We start from the raw sequence: 24,289 nt of genomic DNA on the forward strand, positions 1-24,289 counted from the left end.
GCCGCTCCGCCGCTCTGCGTCCCGCTGGCGGCTCTGCCACCTGTCCGGGCGGCGCCTCTGTGCTGCGCCGCGCTCCAGAAGGGCGGGAATTTTAATATCGTTCTTATTTATACATACTGTTATCCTGGCTTCGCTGTGGTCCGTGTTGAAAGGGGCTCGGGGTCACCTCAGTGATCCTGTTTGGAATGCAGTCCAAACACCTTTGAATGACACACGGGAAAGGGAGCAGTGAATTGTGATACAGGAGTTTTGTGCCCTTTGCCTCCATTATAGTGATATTCATAAACTCTGTTCTTAACTGAGACCATTTTATACAGACTACAACACAAAATATCTTTTAATCCTTTAAACCATAAATCTTCATTTAACATCTACGGTAACCTGACCTTAACCTCTGTACGTTTGGCCAAGTTTGATAAGCTTTGCTTCTTACCTCTGTCTCCAAATGAGAGAAATGCCAGAAGGCGATAAGAAACCACAGGATGTAGGTGGGTGTAAGGCATTACCCAACCTCTGTTGTGACCTGACCTATGGAGCCCTGACCCCTGAGCAGGCCAAAACAGGGCTTTGCAGCTGGCCTCACTCTCAGTTCATCCAGTGCAATTTTAGGTCATTGAAAACCAGTTCATTTACTACAGTGCCTCTTACAGCTACCGCTGAGAATAAGTGCCCACAGAAATGTGTACTGTTAGTATACTGATAATATTGTTTTTGCTTTTTCATGGGCAAAAGAAAGAAAACATTCAGGGCATATAGGGAAAACAAGGCAATGAACGTTGTTTGGAAGTCTGATAATCTAAAATTAGCCACGATCCAAGAGTGGCTGTAATAAACAGTAAGGAGTAAGGGAAAAGAAATTATAAACGGGAGCTGTATCGTCATACAGAGACTTCAGTGAGTCAAAGGAACATAAAGATAGATCAGTTGTCCTTTGAAAGGTGAGGGATTTACATAGGAGCTGATAAGCAAATCACTTTTCCAGGCTTCACAGGAGTCAATCTCAGATGAGATTTGAAAGATGCCAGAATGGTAGCTCTAGGGATCAGAGCCAGAACTTCAGTGAAATGTGTACATGAATAAACTAAATATTGCATATGAATGAGCTTGTTGGACATTTTAGTAACAAATGGGATTTCTGTCAGCATACAGCTTCAGGCTTTCTCCTGACAGAATGAAACAACTGTTTTTTAAAAAAATCCCCTTCTTGTTACAGCCACGTATACACAAACAGTGACACCCTTCTTGAATCTCTCACACAGCAGGAGATTAACCATGGCAGCTCCAAGGTCAGCTGGAGTCAAAGGCAGCCCACAGGCCAGCTCTGGTATCCTCAAGGTTAAACCAATGGACTTTATCTTGTGGTTACAGTGAAATGCAAGGAGCAGATGGAACTTACACTCAGCTTTCTGCTTCTGGACCGGATGAGGTGTGAAGAGTGTAGTAATCCAGGCAGATCCCTTAGTGCAGAAGTGTTCTGGATGAATTAAACCCTCATATCCTCGTGTCTCTGAGCCCAGAAGATCCTGGGGCAGAGATGAGCTAGGGAAGGTGTGCTGTGCTAGTAAAACTGTGGTCCATAGATTTGGAATTAGCAGGTGACTCTATATGGCTGCTTTTGTCTACAGTGGCCACCCAAGATTGTCACCAGGATATCTCTGCTTTTTCCCCACCTTGTGCTGGACAGGTCTGAGTGACTCCATGCTTGTCTTCTTTATTAGCAAAAATAAATGAATAAATAAAAGCCCTGAAATGACACTCAGGCATTTATTTATGTTTGCTAAGTTACGAATTCCAATTAGAGTGTAATTTTAATAGCCTTTTTTTTTTTTTTTTCCTGCAGAGGAAGGGCTCCACGTTAACACAAACTGACATGACCAAATTTTATTTTTTTCCTGTGGTTTCTTAGTTCAGAGTTGGTTTTCCTTTCACACAGTGTACTTTGACATCAATCATAGGTGAGATATGATTAAAAATGTAAACATTCATCCGTGTAATTTTCAGAAAGAACTTGCATAGAAAGACACAATCCTTGTCTCCAAAAGCTGACACATTAAATTACATGAGCAGTGGGTAGTCAGCAGGGGTCTCCATCAGAGCCCAGCAATGCTGATACCTGCTCTCTTGTTTTGTACAAGTGCATTTGTCCATGCTGGAGTAATGCTAACAGAGAATAGCCCTCAGGAGTCCACAGGAGATCATATGTGCATGCTCCCAAGATGGCTAATTTCAAATTTGGTCAAAAAGTCTTTAATAAAGTTTTAGGAATTTTCATAATTTCACATGCTTACAACATTTTCACTGTATATGATTCATCCTAGGGCATGTGTGAAAGACCCCAATGAAAATAAGCACTGGAGAAATATTCCATGATCTTGTGGGAAGTGTTGGGAGCCCGGTTGCTTGGATGCAGCTTTTGCATTTGCCTAGAAGCTCTGAAAGCTTTTCTTTGCTTGAGGAAAATGGAGAACAATCATGCGCCCCTTCGAAAATTCTGCTACTGCTGATTCTTTCACACCTGAAAAAAGCCATCTGTATGAACCAGATAGCGGCTCACTTTTCAGCTCCACATGTTCTGTCTTTGGGTTGTTAGCTGAGATTCTTAACAAGACGACCACTAGCTGCGGTTCCAGCAGTGGAGTTTTTGGCTCTGAACACCTGTGCGATAGGAGAAAGGCTGAGCCCAGTGAACATTCATCAGATGACGGCAACAATAAATTACTGAAGTGTTGAGCCGGATTTGAAGAGGTAGCGCAAAGATAAAAGACTCCAGAAACCCTTTGCAATTCCCTTAGTCATCCATTCCCACTGAAGGCTTCTCTTTTGAAGTTTCCAGGAAGCCTCACGTGCCCTTTGCTCGTCCTTTTGGTAGGAGCTCTTATCTGCCTTGTGCAGACCCAACCACTTTTTGCTGTATTACTCAAAACCAGTTATTACGGGATAAACAAACTGTGTTTGCTGATGCATGTTCTCAGTTCCCTTATCAGCTGAACAACATGCTTCTCATGCACGTTGGGTCAAACTTGCTGCTGGTCCAGCTCCAAGAATTCCTGGGGAATTCAGTGTTCACACCTCCTGTAAGAGAAATGCAACCATGTTGTGACAGAGTATTGCCTTACAAACGGACTTAGAAATTCCCAGTGTTGCAAAACATCCTCAGGTATATAATCCCTGGTCTTATACATTTTATTAAGCTAGCAACATGACATCTAAACAGTTTTTAATGTAGCTGTCAAGATGCTGCAAGATATTGTCAGATGAAAGAGTATCTGTCTTAGTGTAGAAGAACTTCAGTTTTATTCAGATTGTCTCTTGAAAATAAATGTAAATAAGTAAACAGACTGTATCTCAAAACTGACTTACAGGTGCCGTGAAATACACTGTTAATGTTATCTGACAAGAGATGCAAGACAAGTGTTTTTTTTGCAGAGATAACCATGCCCACAGTAGCAGTGCAGAAGTCAGGATCTCAGGCGCTCAGACTGCTGGAGCCTGTAGCTGCCCACCACCCAGGGTCCCAGATCTAAGAGGTTATTCCTCTCTCAGCACTGCAGGCTGGTCGTTACTATTCCAGTCACACTGGAGCAGCATCCCCCCTTGGCCACCTATTCCAGCACCTCCACAGAAATAAAACTTCTTGCACTCGATCTACCCTCGGTCCCAGGCTTCACTGACTTACACCAACACACATGTAACCAGAATACCTCAGAGTGACAGCAGAGGTGGTCAGGAAGCACTCAGCAAATAGCATCTCAACCTGTCATTAGAAAAGAAATCTCTCTTCCCTGAAAAGTGGGATTTCCATGCATCATATGTTTTCCACCAAAAATAATTACATATTGGAAAGCCAAATGTGTAATAGGGAAGTAATGCAAGAACAGCTTTTTGATCATCCCTTTACTGTTTGTGAAGAACACAGAGAAGGGGGCTTAAAGAGGTTTGGAGTATTACCTGAGTATTGCTGCAAACAGTGATATGGTTGGCATGCAGAAAATAAGCCATAGACATCATTAGGTGCATTTATTCTAGCAGAAGATCATGAGTTTTTACAGCCAATGACTGAATGTCCCCACAGGCTTCAACACATACAGCTGAGCTGTATGCATCCAACCATCAATCATAGAGGGGAGAAGTACACCATCATCAGTGTACCAATCACTTCCCAACAGTTCACAGGAAATATCCATACAAAATGCTATCTGAAGCTGCCCTTGGATGCTCAGACTATATTTGAGGATGTGAAGGGGCTGAATCCACACCGCTGGATGGGTCAGGCTGTGCCATACCGATACCTGCTTACTCAGCACTGGCAAAATGGTCCATGCTTAGGTCAGGAGACCTAAGTTCTGGTTGTGTATAAGTCTGTCTACTGTGCAATTTTAAGCAGGTCATGTCTTGGGCCACAGTTTCCCACCTATGGAGTGGGGTTTGTACCTTAAAAAGGGAAGAAACAGTGAATTGCTGCTTGCAAGATACTTGAAAGGCGTTGAACAGAACGTGGTTAATTGCTACAAAATATGTTGATTAACTAATGGGCAGAGATCTACTGCTATGTTAAGAACCATTCAGAAATATGCCATCTCATTAGACTGGAACAAAACAACCCCCAGCAGGGGGGAACAAGTTGCTTCAAACAAGGTTCAGCTTTCTGTCAGTTTAATCTTTGTCTCATGGATAGACTTGTGAATCTTAATTTAATTACAATTCCTTAAATGTTTCCTGATATCATATCTGCATCTCTCTGTTCTATGCCTTTTTATGGTTTCTCTTCTGTTGTGGGTCTGAGGAATAGATCATTTTTCCCAGTGTCCATTAAAATTTCCATTGCCTGCAGCGCAATAAAAGAGATGAACCTGCTGCAAGAGAAATAAGCTGATGCTGCACTGTCTTTTTAGAGCAACAAAAATCTTTATAGATTATTTTTCCAAGTGTCATGAATCTCCTTCAAAGTCACAAGTCACTGTTATCAATTAATAGACTTAATAGTCTCATTTTCAATTCACATTCAGGCCATGCAGAGGCTGTCCTCATCCCGGCAGATGGTTGAAAGCTTTGCCTTTCAGAGATAAAATGTTACCTTGTACATGGGGGTAGTGAGGAGGGGGGTGATTCAGGAGCAGAAAGACGTGTTAAAGTGCAGCACCTGAGGCCTTCTTGTTTTCTGAATTTACAATCTCAGGCTGGCAGTCGTATAAATGAGTGATGCTCTATGATGTTCTCTTCCAAGCAGGCTACGAAATTGGCAGGGAGTCTTCGGTTTTGTGCTGATGTGTCCAGAATTCCAATAATTTGATTCTTGGGTATAATGACAATTGGAGGCACAGTATTACCTTGAGAACAGAGAGGGGAGAGTCAGCTTCTGTATCCTGTATCGAATTAACAACCGATTCCCATTTACTGTCCCTGCTGAAAACTCTATTATGCAGGGTTCTTATTGCCCTTATTCAAGGACATGGAATTAAAAAAGTAATATTGATGGTAATGCTCTCATTTTCCTACCATGACATTGAATAATGGGGACAAAGAAGGGAAATCTGGAGGGATGACATGCCTTTTAAAAGACTGACGGTGTTGAAAACACATAAAGGACACTATATTAGAATATCAGGTGATGAAGTCATATTCAGATTACCGTGCTTTTTTCTATGAGTTTAAATAATTTTCGCTTTTATTTTTCATCATTGTTTTCTGAATATTTTATTTTCTTTTCATTCCAGAAGAGATTCCTTGCTGTAAGGAGTACAGTTGTGAGGATGGAAGGGAAGTGTTGGTTAAACCAGTTCCAAGAGAAACCTCTTCTCCCTCCACCTGGACCCAAATAACAGGAGTTACATATGAGTTATGAGCAGTATGAGATAGGCAGCTGGCTTGAAAAAGTGGTAACTCACAGCAGCATGATGAATGTAACATCACATGGCAATTTGACAGCAAAAGAAATGCTAGGAATGACTACAGAATTTTGTTGTATTTATACTTGCATTTTTATACTTGGTAGATTTTTACACTGCTTTTTAACCTCTTCTCTTTGTTGGCATGCATACATCACATTCTGTGATGTCTCAGGGTTTATCTGGCTAGGAAAAGTCTATCTACAGATTGACATAATCATACAGACAGAGGCAGAGTTATACCACTGCTCAAGGGGAGACTCTTCTCTTGGCACAAGTTTTTGTCTTTCAGTTTAGCTTAAGCCTTACATAGACTAGATAAAATAGGTGGTCTTATAATAAAATAAGAACATCCACTCTTCAGCATCATTCCATGAAATATACATTCATTTAATTTAAACTATTTTTTCCCATGTAAGTGATACCTTACACAAAATAATGAGTGTATTGGGATGTTTGGAAATTTTTTTAAGAGTAAGTGATGGTATCTCTATTTCACAAGTGAGCAAAAGAGAAGCAGAATATTTCACTAAATTGCTAAAAGTCACACAGGAAGCACTTTAGGAGGTGGGAACAAAACACAGGTCTTGCTTTCATTAGCGCAAAGCCTCTCTGAACTATTGACATTATTACCTCATCTCAACTCAGATGGTAATGAGGCCCCTCACACTGTTTTCAGTCAGAGGTGGAATTATGGAAATCAGCTCTGCAGCATGTCTGAGAATGGTTGAAGACTACACTGCAAAGAGTTTAGGGAATAAAGTCTGCTCTGTAATGATCTCAGTCGCTCCTGACCACATCAATGCCATCTTTACATCAATGTAATTCTGCCATCAGTTATTCTAGTGTCACTTCTGCTATTGTGAAGCATGAGGTCAGAACAGGGCTCAAAACCTCTTTGTAGCAATTCTAAAAAGTCAAAATCACTGCCGACTTTGCCAAAGTCCCTGGCAGTGTCAGGACCACTGGCAAAATGCTGCCCAGCCTCTGAAGTACGCTCCACGTGTTGGGGTAGACTTCATCCTCCCTGGTGTAACACATTCCCTTTGATATCTATCTATCTGTCTCAATATGACACTGGCATGGGGCTGCATGGAGAGCAGCTTTATAGCTGATTGCTGTCATCTGTACTTTTTTTTTTTTTTTTTTGCCATGAACTTGTAGATGTTAATGAAGCTGTGAGCACTCCTTTCCCCTCTTGTACTGCTGTGCTGTCAAGGTTTACTTTTTCAGGGAAAGGAGAAGTGTGAAAAAAGAGATCCCTGGGAGAGACATTACAATAGGGCATGATGACCTGGAAAGCTTTGAAGGCATCTGCAATGAAGCTGTTTTTATGAACTTGTCTGGCAATGCAATGCTCACTGTGTGCTCCCCTGTGCAGACCCGAAGAATGTCTGTGCACCTGCATCTTGCCTTAGCAGCAATATGCTCAATAGGTGATGCAAACTAACAGGGATACTGTGACAGAGTTTTCGCAATAAGCCACTGGGGATGGTGAAGGTGATAGCTGGATTTTCCTTGTTCTGGGTACATAGCTTCATAGCTTTCTTGCCTGTGCTGGCAACGATGTGCATTAGGCTAAGAGCTGTAATTATAACAGCTGTCAGTGGCCTCCAGGGGTCAGCATATCACTTGAGAAGAACTAAATCACGGAGGACTCAAAGGGCCCTTTCTCATTTCAAGCATGAAATCATGGTTCCTATGCAGTTTTCAACTTCAGCTGTAGTAAGATTTAAAGCTTTTTGTCCCCAGTTCTGCCTGTGATAACAAAAGCAAACTAAAAAATAGCTCTCAGGATACCCACTGTAAAATGCAAAATGTTGTCACTAATTAGCACCACTAGAAAAAAGAGAACTAGAAAAACGTCCCTTAGGTGACAATCTTATTTAAATGAATGGGACAAATAGATATCTATGTGTTTAGGTGCTACTGCTTATGTGTTGCTACTGATGGGATGAAAGGACATACCAGCTGTGTTCTGAGTTGATTGTTAGACTTGTTCCACTGTGCTATAAGCTCTATTTTAATATGTTTGAACAGAATTAACAGCCCTTTTGACGCTCTGAAAAGGATAGAGTGGAACCAGAAAACATGTAGACATGTGAAGGGGATCAGAAGTGTGAAGCAGCTTTCACACAAGAAAGACTATTCATCACCAAATGATACAAGTTGGAGGGTTTGAGATATAAGTCCATAAGGACAAGCATAGTGCAAAAAATAATGATGAGAAATGACATTCATCTTCTCTTCCAGTATGTTGGACACCCAACTAAGTCATCAAATAACAGCTTTTGAAAAATACATAGCATAGAATTAAATTGAGAAATCGGTTTCTTTAGGACTTTAAGGAGGTCAAAACTTTGAAAGCCAGTAAGAGACCAGGCAAACTCATGGAGTCTGAGTTGGCGTTAAGCACTGGGGCCTGAAGGCAGAGCTCAGAGCTTTTAGGGCTTTGAACAGAAATCTTTCCAAACACTAGTAAATTTCGATTGGCTCAAGTTATATTATACTGGTTTCAATGATCTAGAGCAAAATCAGGACCTAATTCTACATGACCTCCTCTGAGATCAGGCAGCTTATTCTTATGTTGCAAAGTAACACCCGAATGTATTTCATGGCATCAGCCAGCCTCAAAACGTCCTTACAGGCACTGAAAGGTCCATGTCACACAATATTATCCCATTGGCCCTTAGTATGAAGAACTCTATAAAGCTTCTTGAGGCTGACTGGTGTTCTCCTGTTTCTGTTCTGAAACACAACCTTAAGTGAATCCAGCAAGAATCAGCTGTAGTCCAAGTGCAGAAATCCCACTACAGAAAAGGCTAACAAAATATTCCATCTGATTTCCAAGAAAGAAATAGTAACACTCAAATCTTCTGTCATTTTTATTAAAGCTGCAGAGTTTTACTACACACAACAAATATTTCATCGATATAATCTAAGTTAATAAAATAGCTGAACAACTCTTTAGATTTATATTTGTATAGAAATGATCTATGGAACATCTCATCTTGAAACAGCAGTGCCTGAAAACAACTATTCAGCAGGACTTTTTTGGAGAACAGTTTGGGACTAGAGGATGCACTCTTCATTCTCACAAAAAAAAAAAAAAAAAAAAAAAAAAAAAAAAAAAAAATCCATGCAAAAATAACCCCCGCCCTCTTCACCATTCCTCTCCTAATCCAAAACATACGGCCTTATCAAATGACCACATAAGGGACTGGCCCTTTTTTTCCAGTATTCCTCTTCATGTCTACTTTAGGAGCAGTTGTCTAAACTGAGTAACTAAAACAAGTTGAAAAGAAAAATCAATTGCACAATCCTAGTCTGCAGGTGACAAAGTCATAACATCTCTTTACATAAGTCGCTACTGTTTTTCCATTTATGAGCATTCATTATCACACTGTGTTTGCTCCTCAGCTCCTGCCTATCTGGCTGATGTCAGTTATTGTCAATACGCCTTTGTTAGCAGGTCAGTCTATCTACTATTGCTTCAGTCTCCCTTCTTCATTTATATGTGGTTTAGATTCTACGTAGCACTGCCTGAAAAGGGCCTACTCTGTGGTATTTCCCCCCCACTTTAGACAAAGCACATAGCTCAGGTGGTTATCTCCTCACTGCAGCTACGTGTCTGCGTCACCCGTGAGATGTCTTTTATAGATCATGAGCCATCTCTTCGCTATATCATTCCATTTATCTTAGTCCACTCGTAGATGTCCTGTTCACATACTATGTCCGAGTTGATGAGGAGGTATCTGTCCCCAACACAGAAGTGTTTCTGGCAGGCTGCACATTTGAAGCATTCAAGGTGGTACACTTTGTCCTTCACCCGCATGGTCATCTCATAAGCCCGGATCCGTTTGTCACAGGAGGCACAGAGGCCGTCTTGGCCAAAGAGCCTAAAACAACAACAGCAAAGAAGTAATTAGAGTTCCTTTGCTGGAGAGGTGGGGAAAAAAAGTAGTCAAAACAGGAACACAACATCAGTGCATTGCTTCATTAGTCAGACTACTACCAAGATACATAGAAGTCAAACGGAAAGCTGCTGAGCAGAACTCAAACCTTTGAAATACCAAAAACTGAGGAAGAAAGTCCAAGATCTACACTTATTTCTAAGGTAATTGACTTCTGTGATCAATGACGTTATCCTGAAACATTGAGCAGCTTCAAGCAGAGTAAAGGTTCACCAGATCATAGCATAATGTTGTGTGATGCTAACACTTTCTCTTATGACATCAACAGAAATTACCTTTCAGTTGATAAATCTTGCCTATCTTCAGCTGTTGCTATTGTGATTCACAGGAAAAAGTTGCCACATTATGATATATCTATGATTTAATATTCTACTGTCTGTATTCATTTCTTCCACATTTGAGATTCTTTCAAACTCAAATATTTCTGTATTTGTGAAATCACTCCTGCTGGGTTTCAGGATACATGCTAAGACCTTCCAGGTACTTCTGCTGTCCCAGAAAATTCTATGCTCTGGACTGCTCTTTTTGAAAGCAGATTGAGATTCCCTGCTGAAATCAGTATGCTATTTTCTTTTAAAAGGAGCCCCTAGCAAATGCACCATGTACGTGCCCCCCTCACAGCATTTGCCAGCATTCTCGGCTGAAGCAGAGCAACATGTTCAGCCATGTCTGATGATAACATGAACAGCAGCATTTCACACAGTCTGCTGGTTACAGTTTGTAAGACATATTATTAATAAATAAGGGACATATATAGAGTATGAATGTATATAAAATCATAGAATCATTTAGGTTGGAGAAGACCACTAAGATTATCATGTATAGTCCTAAAAGGAGGGAGAAATCCTATTACTTGCGTATAGAATACACACATTGACTTTGAATTCTATGTTTCCATACTAATTTCAGAAAGATTTTGTCCACCCTTACACTGCACTTCTGTGCCTGCTTCCTTTGTCCTAAACTGGAAATGGAATACCTATTAAAGAGAGCTCATTAAGGGCAGAAGACATACTTCTTTATTCTACCAGGAGATGTCAGTGTCTACTTCTGCCCAGCTAAAGTAATAAGGTTACACAAATGTTGCAAGATGTCTCATTAATAACGGAAAATAGCATGTTATATTATTAAATAAACAAAAACATTCCATCTCACGGCAAGAAAATACATTACTGCACTGACATATTTTCTCTTGCTTCCCTTTTAAAACAAAAAGTATCTGGGAAGTGTAGCTAACTCTGGTTCATTGCTGGAACATGATGTCTGCTGAGCATTTACAAGTGGTCTCATTTCTGCCAAGAGAAATTCCCATCAGTAAGTTCTGGAACACAATCGCTAGGAGCTCCTCTGAGATGCTGCTTTAATTTTTGTAGACTTCAGTAAGGTAGCTGAAAATATATGCAATGTCTTAAGCCTGTTCCACAAACTTCCTGCAACATTAGGGGTCCATTGGGACAAATGGGATACAGCCAGTGCAGCTAAGGTCAAAACACTTCTCTATAACTGAGACCACAGAGATCCTTTATTAAGGATGTTTTGTGAAATATATTATTCCCAGTTTAATCCTTTTTTACTTAAAAATTATGGCAATTCAGATAGGAAGATAGATGTTGCTGAAAACTCCACTGGGTCCAGCTTAACAGGACCAAACTTCCCTGTACCCGGCTGCAGCTCCACACTACACATCCAGCACATGATGTCTTTCTGCTTGAAGATAAGTTACCACTGATGCAGAAAAAGACATGGATCGATCCATGTACAAAAGGCTGTCACTTCAGAACCAAACAAGTACAGCAGTCTCACTGCTTGGTGGAACCAAGCGTCTCTTATAGGGCTGACATTACCACATCAGGAAAATGAATTAAATTCAGTTACCTTGGATACCATGTTCTTAAATGAGAGAACGAAATGATCTTTCATCAATAGCCAATCTCAGCACCTGCTTTTATATAACTTTCAGCTCCAAAGCAATGCCTGGAGTGGCACAGAACTGCTTAAAGCCATTCTGGGGAGCTGGCTTGCAGTCAGTTTGGGCAGGGAGGTCCTCCTGAAATTCTCCACTGCTTCCCAATTTCTGCTTGGCAGTACCCCACGCTGACATGGCTCAGTCAGCATTCAGCTATCCGGGGAGCAGCAGCACTGAGCAAACCCCATTACTCTTAAACTCTGCATCTAAGATCAGCCAAAATGAATTATGCATGATCCTTTGTTCACTAGCTGTACCTTAAATTGATAGACAAAGCTGAAATGGCAGAAAGAAGTGGAGGTGAGTAGAATAAGTTGCCCAGAGAAGCGGTGTAGACACCCAAGGTCAGGCCGGACGGGGCTGTGAGCACCTGATCTAGCGTAGGCGTCCCCGTTCATTGCAGGGGAGGTGGACCAGATGACATTTAAGGTCCCTTCCAACTCACACGATTCCATGATTCTATGAGAAGTGGGCTGGGAAGCCGCATACCTGAGATAGTCCCTCCGGCAGAGCTTCCTGCCCAGCTTGTAGTACAGCCGCCTCCCCACCTCTCCCAGCCGGCACCCGCACAGGTCGCAGCTGAGGCAGTCCTCATGCCAGTACTGGTCGATGGCCTTCAGGAAATAGCGGTCCCCGATGTTCTGCTGGCAGCCCCCGCATGTCAGCAGCGAGGGGGGGATCTGCAGCACCTCGTCCACCGGCTCCCTGCGAACAAAAGGGGTGTTGGAGAAGGGAAACACGCTGCCGCCGTCCCAGTGAGAAGGAGGAGGAGGAAAAGCAAAACAAAACACAGTGGCAGATGGGTCGGGTGAGAACACAGAGCATGCTCTCATTTTTTCTCCCAGTGGAGTGAACAATTTACCCTCTCTAACATGAGAGGGAGCGAGCAGGACTTCACTCTTCTTAAGGAGATTGGGATAACTTAAAGTATAAGGAGCTAATAAAAGTAGCCAAATATTTGCTAACTTGTTTTATATTTTTCTTCAAAGGATAACATGTAAACACAAGGATCTCTTTATCACCCAGGAGTATCCGTTAGTGTAAATACACCTACAATCTTAATAGAGCATTCCTGCCAGTGTAGATACTTCCTTTTTTTTTTGCTGGACAAACACAAATTGCTCATCACGGGGCTCAATCCACACAGTTCTTAAAAATGCATATACTTCTAACAACACGATTTTCATGTGATTGAAGACAGCACTTTTTCAGACACTTATTCCAAAAAGGTGCCTGGATTCGCTATGAAAACACCAGTTAGGTCCATACGGGCAGACAAATACCAACAACCACAGTCCTACAAGTTCTGACTGTATTCTGTTTTCCAGTAAATCTGTTTTGCCCACAACACATAGCCAGGCTTTAGTTTCCATTAAAAAAAAAAACAAAAAGCTTTTTCTTCCCCCAATTTTTTTAGGATTTAACTATAAATGTCTGAATGAACTCAGACAACATCTGGATCTACCTCTAACTTACTGAAGAGCCCCATAAAGCACCTGTGCATGCACCCTGAAGTACACAAGCCCATCGTGTAGACCCGATGCTTTCAGCTTTGACTGTAGTGCTGCTTGGGAGCAAAGGGAATTCTGTCTCACAGAGGACTGTGGGTATAGAAAAAGTACCTGAGGGAAAATACATGCAGCCAGCTTTCCTCTGGGGAATGCAAATTTGGAGACTAAGTCCGGGGATGTTATTTCACTGAGCAGCATTAAATAAATAACTACAACAGATGTAGCTGCTGCCCAGCTTTGCTGCTATTTTGATTGAAGCCCAGATTTCAACTGATATTTAAAAAGCTAAAAGGAAGGCAGGTGAGCTCAGTTCTGCAGTGACCCAGACCCTCACCCAGACCCCAGGGAAGCTTATAAGAAGACTCTGGGATAAGTCCTTTAGCATCTGTATCATTTCAGCCCTCTGCTAGTGGAAAGAAAATCACAGGTTTGTACATTTAGGTTTATCTACTTTACTAGACCATGACCAAAGTGCTCAACAGGAGGCAGAGCCGAGTCCCAGACTGTTTGGGGTTCTCACTCAGAGCAGAACCGGGCTGCTCTGGGATTCCAGCAGGCAACAGGAGAACTCCTATAGCTGCTGCCTCAAGGAGCTCCATACATTTTTTACTGGGTCAGCAGTTTTCTAGGGAAATATGACTTAGTTCAGCGTGGAGAAATGACCACTGGTCAACATCTTCTGTGCTATGAAACTGATCCTGTAGCTTTCATGAGCTGAGCCCTGAGATGTGATGAGATGACGTGCTCAGCCCACTGCTTTCCCAGTGCCCAAGCTGCTGGGCCCCAGCAGTGCTGCCCAGGCTCTGTAAGTTCCCATTGAAACTCCAGGCAGCCTGGGCTGTGAGCAGGAGCAGGCCCTGCTTATTCCAAGCTTTCTCTATTGAGCCCCGCAGTTCCACTCCTAGAGAGTGGGCTCCACTCAGATGAGCTCTGCGTGCCACCCAACAGAACACGCAGCTACAAGGGAACGCACCTTAGTGTCCCTTATTGGTCATCATGAGAAACCTGAGATTGCAGCCCAAAAATATTTTGGTCTTACAGGTTCTGGGAATCACAAGGCAGCCCTGTAACAGCCCCACGCATGTTTCTGAGGAACAGAATTTCTTCTGTACCGGCTTTTTGATGTCCACATATCTGCATGCCAGCGAAGCCAGTAGGACACCAAGCAGGAAAGCAAATAAATACTGCTAAAATGCTGCAGCGCAAACTGGGACATTGACACCCAGGAGTTCAGATGATGATTTCTCATAGACGATAAAAGAAAAAACAGCACACAAGACATCAAAAGCAACACGGCAGGAATTGATTTAACCCGCAGTGGGGATGGTTCCCCTGTGCTCACTCGCAGCTTCAAGAGACAGCATTTGAATATCTCACAGGAAACAAACCGCGGACGACCAAACTTAACTAAGAGCTACGTTTTAAGTGCTATCTGAAAAAGGAGATTTTCTTTCTTTCGCTCTTATCACGATTCCAGACGGGTGTAACTGCAGCTACGAAGGCGCGCAGCGCTGCTTTAAGCCGAGTTGCCATCGCCCCTCGCAAGGACGGTGCCTGCATGTGCGGGAGGGCTGCACAGAATCGGCTGCGGGACGGGACCTGCGGGTCGGCCCCTTCCACGAACATGAAAAACACGGAGTGGAATTCTCACCACCTATACCGTGGGGTCCCCCTGCACGCCCTTTGCGCAACGCCTCCCCCAGCAAAGCCCTTGAAAGTTACAAAGCGCCTCGCGTTGTGTAAATGTGGAAGTCGGGCAGCCGCAGATAACAGCTCCGACCTTTCGCTATAATCGGCGAAGAGAGCGGGGCAGGTCCGGGGAACCCGGAACGACCACCGCCTTCAGCTTGGGTGAGAGCCCCGCAGCGGGTCCCGCAACCCGGGGGCGGCGGGAAGCGCCCGGCCCGGAGCTGAGCCCGCAGCCGCCTCCCGCCCATCCAGCACCCGGGCTCCGGCCCCGGAGATCCCTGCCGGAGGGACGACCCCGTGGCAGCCGAGGGGCGCGCGGGGCCGGTACGAAGCCGGCCAGCTGCCGTCGGTGGCACCGCGAGGAACGGAGGGGTGGGGAGGCCGAGAGAAAAGATGCCACTTACTCGGAAGGATCGAGGCTCTTCCTCTCGATGGCAGATGACATTGGCAGGGATGGCTCCTTTGTAGCGTGCCTGTGATGCGATCTGCCCCCGCTGCCCCCGCAGAGGCCGTCTGCTCTCGACGCCTTGTCACCAGCCGCGCTCCCCCTCCGCCCCCCAATGACATTCACAGGATTTCCTCCTGCAACACCAAAGAGAGACACAAACGCGGGCTGGGGCGGCTGCCGGGCTCCGGCGGCGGGGCTGCCCGCGGGCTCTAACCTCCCATCCTCGCCGCGCTCCTCCTGCGCGCCGGGCGGCGGGGCCGCTCCCCCGGCTGCGGCTCTGCGGGCGGACGGGAGGCGACTACCGCGGCCACCGCTGCCTGCCCGCCGCTGCCCGCCGCTGCCCGCCGCTCTCCGGCGCCTGCCCGGCCGCGGCTCTCAGCTCGCCCCGCAGAGCCGGGCGGGTGCTGCGGCCGGGGAGCTCGGCATCGCTATTAGTGCTGCGCGGCGCGGCCCCGGCTCTCCGGTTTCATTTCCTTTTTCCTGATCACGATTCAAATACAATAGAAGGAAATCACGCTTAAAGAGACAGCTGCCCGTTTCTTAACTGGACTCCTGGGGGTTTAGCAACACAAACAGCGGCATCACGACTCGCTCGGCTTCTTAAAGAGACAGAGCTCGGGCTCTCTGCAGCCGGGGTTGCGAGCTGACGCTGCGTTTTCACATCGCGACGTCACGGAGCAGCACCGCACCGCTGCTCGGGGCTCCCGGGGAGGTGCGCGACCTGAAAGCATCCGACGGGCTGAGGGAAACCTCGGCCGGCTCCGAGCTGTCGGCACCCCGGCCCCACGCGGAATCACACGGGACGTCACGCTCCCTCTCCTCGTCCTTTCCAGCCCCTACACACGCCCTACACCACGCACATTTCGCTACGGCACCTGGAGATCGGGCGCTGGGTCAGAACTCGAGTGCTGTTTTCTACCTAGAGCGCAAATCGGTCACCTAAACTGTGCTTCCCTTGTATCTCGTTGTGTCCCAGAGTCACTGGTCGCTGGTGTCTGCTTCCAGATGCCCCCGAGTTCTCGGTAAGCACTATAACAAATTTATATATTGACGCCGCTTGGTGTTAATGAGCTATAAAAGCTCGAGAGTACAGTATTGATCCATAATGAATCACACGGAAGCTAAAGATGGGAAACTCTTGCCTGAATGTCTCTATTTCCACTCCCATCCTTCCTCCCCCTCCTCTCCATCAGCACAGCACGTCCCGGAAAGAGCTGATTTACAGGGCCAGAGTGAAAACTATTACAGTGGTTATAGCATTTTCCCAGACTGTGAGTCATGAGATCCCGGTGGCTGCTGGAGGCAGAGCCCTGGCTGAAATGAGCTGCTCGCCCCCCTAATTCCTTCAGAAACAGTAAGAAAAGATCAGCAGTAAAGCAGTAGCAGAAGCATTTAGCTTCTATATCAATTCCCAGAACAGAAATACATTTGATGTCTATTTTTATGAGAACATTTTAATTTTTTCATCTTTCTGGCACCAGGGTTATAATATTTGAAATACATTAATGAGCCCTATCCAAAGATTAGTAACGTCAGCAGAAGGACTGTTATTCATTTTCAAGGGCTTTGAACTGAGTTCTCGCAATGCTTTAGAGCCATCACTGGTCATTAGAATACATCTTTCTTATTCTTTAAGCTGTTACAGTACGGCAGCCGCTCTCACAACCAAATGTTCCTGTCATAGTGCAGCTCTTTCGCCAGGTTCCGTGGACAGCATGATGAACATTTCTTATACTGGCTTTAAAGGTGTATCAAAAACAACCGTAAGAACTTGAAATGTGTTTGCGGGGGAAAAAGAAAAGAAAAAGCATTTCTGAGCTAGATTTCTCCTAGCCCCATGTCTCAAGATTTAATAAACTATAAACTCTGAGTCACAATTTCCCTGACGATTGGGGTAGTCATACTCTGAATGGCTCTTGATGGGATAACGTGAACAATTCCTTAAGGCCAGGTGCATTTTCTGGTTTCAGAGGACATAGCTGTGCATATGCTACAGCTCTTTTGGCACACTCCCTCTCCTCTATGTACTTTTCCAAAATTTTCAGGAAACGAATATCTTAAGACCTGTCTATCTGAAAGAGGTGAACTCAGTCACCAGTTTTGGTGAGGGACAAAAACAGAGATGTTGACACATTTCAGACCCAGAACAAACCTCTTAGAAAAGCCAACTCTTTAAGTGTAATCCTCATGATGGTGCTAGCATCATCCCGTATTCCCATAGACAACTATCTCCCAGTGTAAAGAGCTGTAACAATGATCACAAAGTTATTTCTTGTTTTCTTTCTTTCCTCTGAGAGGCAAAACAGTATGGGGAGAGCTAGTAGGAGCAAATAAATCAGTCAGTCTCCTGATTGCTGCTTCACCAGGCTTAGTGGGACAGTGGTTGAGCTCAATCTGCTTAAGCAAAGAGCAACGGGGATCAAAGTTATAGTATCTTGAATAAACTGCACTACAAAGGCACCAGGCACTGCTTGGCCCTGTACATCAGGAGTCAGTGTCCTGTCCTGATCCCCATCAACTGCTCTTGGGTTTTCCTGAATGTAATTTCTCAAGAACCTTCTCTCCAGGTTTCTGAGCTGGCCTTGGCTGGCTATTTCCACTGGATTCACTGTAAAAAACCAACAAGAGCCATCTCTTCTAACACCTTAGGGGATCAAAAGCATACACTTTTGGGGGAGACATTTCAATTTTCCTTTATTGGGTTTGTATTTAATCTCTCAGTCTGGACAGTGAACCTTGGCATGTCCATCCAAGGATCTCATGTCCCAGAGCAACAGATGAGAGCAGTGATGAAGAGTGGCTTCTCTTTTTCATCTTGGGCATGTCCCTTAATATCTTTGTGCCTCAATTTTCCCATCTGTAAATGTTTACTTCCCCCAGCAGAATCGGTCATTGATTTACTTTTGCCTCCTGCTGAAAAACGTTCACAAAGACAAAGCATTATTTAAGGCTAGAATTTGTGGTGCCTACATTTCCTGCACAGGGACAAAAAGACTGGTACTATTTTTAGTGAGGGCTTTTCTTTCCATTGTCCCTTTCTCTGTGAGGCTGTATTTTCCAGCATTTTCTAGCGCAGCTTTTTGTGTTCGCTGACGGATTAAAAATCATAAGGGATAACTGTTGGTTTCAATTAAATTTTAGTAATGTAGATCCTACTACGGACTAATTATTGGAGCACAGCTGAGATCAAAACCAGTGCTACTGTGTTAAGCATTCAGTACTTAGAAGAAACAGGCTGGACTTTTCTCTGTATTTTTCAATAGGAACATTCCATCTAAAACTATAATGTTTCCATGAGTGGTGTCATCCAAAGAAATAGTAAAATGCATCCATCTCCAAGGAGCCAGCCCCTCCTGGACTGAATATTTTCAGCTTTGTTTTGGAACTCTGCTCATTTGAGAGAGTCTCAGGATCTCTGCTCCTGCATGTACTTCTTTGGTATATCCTAGTTTTATTCTCTCTAGAGCTTATGGATAACATTGAATAATTTCAGGTCTCTCTCATTTCGAGAAGCTTGTGTATAGGGAAGATTAACTTTGCTGTCCTTCATAGCTGGTAACATTTTTTTGCCTAAAATGTACTTTATGAGGATTTAAGTCTCTGCATAGACACGAGAATTAGATCTCAGTGCTGGTGGCCTAGATTTCCTGTTAGTATCTTCTATAGGATAGTAATGTCAAGACCACAGCTGAAGTTGAATGATTAATGCAAAGTCTGGCAGAGAAAAGGAAATACAGATTTCTGTATTTTGTGTTATTGTCTGCCACGGTCACAACATGCAGGGTTAGAAAAATCATTGCCCTGCCTGACTCCCTTCTTGGTTCACCTATTTACGAAATAGTAAACCTCTTTCCCACCACTACTCACTGAACTGAAGCTTTGATGTGCCAAATCCATGGGTGACGTTTAAGAAAAATAATAATAATAAAAAAGGACATCTGTTGCTTTGTTTTGGGTTTTTCTGACATGACAGTGACACTGTGCAACAGGTTAGGATGCTTAGGAGCAATCATGTTTGCCAATCTCTGGTCTCCCTGGTGAATACAGAATGCTTCAGTAGAAATCAGCTACTTCTGACAACGTTTGACATCCCTGGAAAATCAGTGTCATATCAATAGCGCACCACATTGACAAGGTATAATATAATATTATACACATGCAAGACACCACATCACTAAAATGTTTTGATGGTTTTTTGCCTTTTCATAGACCTGGAAATTTCTTTTTTTAGACAATAATTTCTGTTATACATCCTGTCTCTGCAAGTGCTATTTTTCTTCCTAACAAAGGCTCCTACCACTCTACCAGCTAGCTAGCATATTTTCTAACTTTCCTGAGAATGGAAGTGGTGAAAGTAAAGATAAAGAGTTCTTCTTGAGTGACGACCACAGGCACAAACCTTAAAGTCTTTGGAGGCTTAGCAAAGTGTGATTCAGAGGACTTTAAAGACTCTGGGATAAGAACACACTTTTCTTTTAGCAGGTTAACCTTTCCTTTGAACTGGAAGAAAACATACCAGAACAATAAAAACCACAGCGAGGGTGAGGTTTGCCCTGGGATTGTGAGGTCCAGACTTTCAGATAAGAAATCTGGCGCATAAAGAAGTTTGAGGGGTAACAAGTTGTTGTTTTGTTGTGCCTTATGTTCTTCAGCAAGCAATTAAGATGAAAAACCAGCCTGTGTTTATAGCTGAGAGAAATCTCTGACTGCAGGTCACAGCACATATGATGACAAGTAAGTTACAGGCAGTCAGATGAAGGGATGCTTCACTGAAGAAATGTGAAAGGTTTCCCCTTCCCCATTTCCTCTCTTTTCTGTTATTGACTTCCCTTGCTCCCATCAAGCCCTTGCTGCCTTGCACACCAGCCAGATCCAATTACCATGTCATTTTTTCCATAAGGCTACTGCTCTACAGTATAGTTCTTCCAAGCAATTTGCACCTTTTCTGTGCTAAGTACTCTCCTCTGTGCTTGTTAGGCATGTAAGTCACCCCAGTCACTAGTTTTTATTTCAGAATTAAATATCTCATCCGAAGTCCATACATGCCAGAAGAAATACACGTATTAACCTGCAGAAACTTTGAGTCTGACCTCTGAATGCTTTCCTTTTAGAAAATAAGCAGTGACTGGGGAAGAAATGCCCTCAGAGAAAATTTCACAGGGAGTCACAGACCAACCAGAAACTTCTGCTCAGGCTTCCCTGCCTATGTATATATATTTATATCTATATTTATGATGTGTATATAATTATGCATTTCTGTGTGTATGTATTTGTAAACACACAGAGACACATACAGACTTGTAAATTATATTCTTCAGTGTTTTGCAGCTTTCCGAGCTGTTTTCTAGACAAAGGCAGCCTTTCAAGATTACCACTCATCTAGCTGATGAACTATTTCATGTTACCTGAGGGTCACCAGGTAAATGTAGTACCTTGGTGTTACACAAGGAAGACTAACATCATTCCAGGAATACATCGGTCTTGCAGTTCCCCTATGCAATGTCATTTATGCTTTTAATTAGTTCTGGGCATTTAATGTCAACAGGTCAGTCTTCCCAAAACAAATGCAATGGGAGGTAGTTCTGATGAGCTAGTTTGGTATCCCTAGCTTCACAACGAATCACAGAATCATTAAGGTTGGAAAAGGCCATTAGGATAATCTGGCCCAACCACCAACCCATCACCATCGTGACCACTGAGCGACATTTCTCAGTGCCACATCTACGTGTTTCTTGAACAATTCCAGGGACAGCAGCTCCTGCACCTCCCTTAACATGCATAGCACATGAATACTTTCAAAATACATGGCCTAAGGACTGCATAATATTCTTACACTTAAGATACAAGTACCATGAATTTTTGGAGAAAAGTCCAGAAAAATGTATTCTTGTTACATTAGCTCAAATAAAAATTGGACTGAGTTCATCTCCTCATTCTAGAAGCCACAGCTTCAAATCTCACCACGCACACTGTCATCCTATAGAAAGTCATGGTGTGCTTTATATCATGAACCTAACCAAGCTTTACGTGTGGACCAGTGTGCAGGAGCACTTCTTATTCACTAATTTACCCCACTCCACTGAGCCACCTTCAGCAGACCTTGTAACATGCAGCAGGAATTTCCTCTTGGACTCAGGAATGCCTGATGCAGCCTTTGAGTTGCTTCTCTTTTCTACATGACAAGGCTCCATTGCAAGCACACCAGCCACCTAATTATTAACCTTGACCTTGGGAAAAAGAAGCAGAGTGCCTTTAATAACAGCCCCAGTGAGCTGAGGAGGCTCTGCAATTATGTCGCATAATATAGTCATGAGAAGAAGGTTACCAGGGAGATAATGGTAAACATCAGCCTTAATTCTGTCTGAAGAATAATTGGAGTGATCTCCCTTTGTGGCAGGGGTAGAGGAGAAAATTGGATGGGTAAATTTCCAGCTATCACAGATGCTAGTCAAACATGCTGCACTCCACCACTGACCAAATTATTCGCTGCCTCTAAGTGCTATGGGCACCAATTGCCTGGCTTCCTCTCAGTGCAGATAAGTCTGCATTATTTAAATGAGAAAACAGAGTTGGTTGCAGCCCAACTGGTATCTCTCCATGCTGCCACTGCATCTCTTGTTTACAGTGGCCCCACCAAACTCCTCTGCTCATCAGTATATTCATCAGTCCTGACACAACCTGGCCCTTAGAGCCCTGGTGACTTCCCATGAGGGTTGGAATGATCCTAGCACAATCCTTCAGGGTACAGCCATAGGAATCCTGATGTAGGATGCTCTCTTCACTGCTCTGTGCGCTGACTATAGCCCTGAAGTTCCTTTCCCATCCCAAGGGCACCCCCACAGGGGTCCGCAGTGTCTCCCCACACTGCAGGCTGTGGAGACGCCACGTGTGTGCCAAGGGAGGAGAGCTGGGATACTGAGAAGTTTGCTAACAGTTTGTTCCTACCTCTGCTAGACACTTCCATCAGATGCTGACATTTGCCCTTCTGCTGTCACCAACAGAAGTTCTGCCTGGACCTCATGCTGGCTGGCTGGGAGACTCAGGCAGCACAGTTAAGTCCACTCGGTTTGGAAACAAGCCCTGAAGAACAACAAACATTTTCCTCCTGAGTGCACTGTTTCCCAGAGCTTTAACTTCCAGTTTCTTAGCCCATTTGGGACATTTAGTCTCCTTCACTGATATCACCTGCTCAAATTATCATCATGAATTCATCCTCTATCAGAGGCTCCAGCTGGGATAGGGTGCCCATCCCATCCTGCCAGTTCTGCTTCCAGGCATTTTGGGCAGTGAGTTCTTCAGCCTTTACTTATATTTAGATCAGGCATTTCATTCCACAGCCACAGGGTCTGACCATTTTCAGATTGAACTGTGGTTTCAATTCCTCATTTCCTATTCCCATTCACTCAGTTCTGGAGCTGGCCAGGCAGAGTGTGTGGTAAATACATGCATGTCACATGCATATCATCAGCTAGCCTTAAGCAACACATTAGCTCAGGTGAGTTTCATCAAGGTCTCAGAGTGGAATTACTTGTCATCTTCCATTAATATGGAAGTGAAAACAGTGGAAGCCACCTGTGTTATCCAGGGCTCCAAAGAGTTCCAAAAGCTCTGCCACTGCTTCACGGCGTCTTTGGGGAAGCAGTAGCCAATGCAAACATTACTGATGACCACAGGTTGCCAGACTCCAGCAGGGCATTGCATAGTACTGGGAGCACATAATGCAGAGTGAGGGAAATGGACTACCAGCACACAAAGCCATGGCGTTTATTCACTTTCTAATCTTTGCAGGCCCTGTGCCTCCTATTTCCAGCCAATTTGTGAGCATGAGTCCCGCTGCCAGGACAGAGAGATCCCTCCACTGCAGAGCAACCAGGCCATCCGGCTCTGAGTGCTGCTGACTCTTTCTGCTGCAGCTCTCCACAGCTGCTGGAAGCCTCAGTGCCATCAAAGTGCTGGCTGGGAAGCGTGAGCCCTGCTGGGCTAGGACAGCATCCAGCACTGCAGTACCGCCACATTCTCCCTCTCCATTCCTCCATGGATCTCTCTTTATATTGGCCACACATTTGGCACAAACACAGCCTTTATAGCTGCTTTCTGCTGGCCCCCTCTAGTACCCAATTAGAATGCTGTCAGCACCAGGGCCATCACTCTTCTGCAGCTTCTGACAAGCCTGGACATTGCTATACTGCCGCAGAAGATTAAAGGAGTCTTTCCTTTGTATCACCCAGTGGCTGTGCGCTAGCCAGAAACTAATTCTCTTCCCAATGAATGTGTATGTGGAACAACTAATAGGCTCTGTATGCCTGTCTTCATTCGTTTTTAAAAGCAACACACTCACTAAAGGACAGAGCTGTCTAATACACATTTCTCCCCTTTCCCTTTTTTCCAAGCCTCAAGAGAGTTGCAGTTCTCAAGAATCAGAGACTTCAGGGGGTGTAGATGCTTCCTAGTAGTCACGACAGGACAGGGCATCAGGAATCCTAGGTGCTTTTAAATGATGCATTTAGAAGTGATGGTGACTGCCTTTGCTCTTCAGTGATTGTTTTCTCCATTGCAGCCTCTCTGAAACTGAGAAACAAATGAGTGTGTAGTTCTTTTACCTCCAGAACGCTGGCTCAGATCTGCTTGAGGCAGTAGCAGGACATCACTGTGCTCTGAAGGCTCTTTGGCAGCCTGCATGAAATGAGTTGAATGACAAACCCGTACATTAACTTTACCACCGAGCATAAAGATTACTGGGTAGTACAAAAGAAATGTTGCTTTAATCTCCTGCAGCAATACAGAGGTGCTTGGATTTGTCAGGCACCACAGAAGGA

The 24,289-nt window shown here is 44.1% G+C and overlaps 1 protein-coding gene and 1 long non-coding RNA gene across 2 annotated transcripts; both read right to left on the bottom strand.

Moving 5' to 3' along the window:
- Positions 1-12: 12 nt before the first annotated feature.
- On the bottom strand, positions 13-5,194 carry LOC149917786 (uncharacterized). The gene is made up of 3 exons (XR_016466808.1): positions 5,075-5,194; positions 1,397-3,072; positions 13-200 (listed from the first exon to the last, which is right to left on the bottom strand). It is a non-coding gene; the product is annotated as an uncharacterized LOC149917786 (long non-coding RNA).
- Positions 5,195-8,757: 3,563 nt separating this feature from the next.
- Positions 8,758-15,941, bottom strand: LMO2 (LIM domain only 2). Its single transcript, XM_031593328.2, has 4 exons — positions 15,688-15,941; positions 15,430-15,607; positions 12,315-12,530; positions 8,758-9,784 (listed from the first exon to the last, which is right to left on the bottom strand). The coding sequence occupies exons 1-4, from the start codon at positions 15,692-15,694 to the stop codon at positions 9,565-9,567; spliced, it is 621 nt and encodes a 206-aa protein (XP_031449188.1). The 5' UTR covers positions 15,695-15,941; the 3' UTR covers positions 8,758-9,564.
- Positions 15,942-24,289: the final 8,348 nt, after the last annotated feature.

The sequence above is a fragment of the Phasianus colchicus genome, chromosome 5 (genome assembly GCF_987193195.1).
Source record: "Phasianus colchicus chromosome 5, bPhaCol1.hap1.1, whole genome shotgun sequence".
Classification (NCBI taxonomy): Eukaryota; Metazoa; Chordata; class Aves; order Galliformes; family Phasianidae; genus Phasianus; species Phasianus colchicus.

Bases quoted from the DNA above. Each gene is read 5' to 3' on its own strand.
- LMO2 (XM_031593328.2), bottom strand. The intron at 12,531-15,429 runs GTAAGTGGCATC...TTTTGTTCGCAG, and splicing joins AAGAGCCTCGATCCTTCCGA to GGAGCCGGTGGACGAGGTGC. The intron at 9,785-12,314 runs GTATGCGGCTTC...TTGTTGTTTTAG, and splicing joins TGCCGGAGGGACTATCTCAG to GCTCTTTGGCCAAGACGGCC.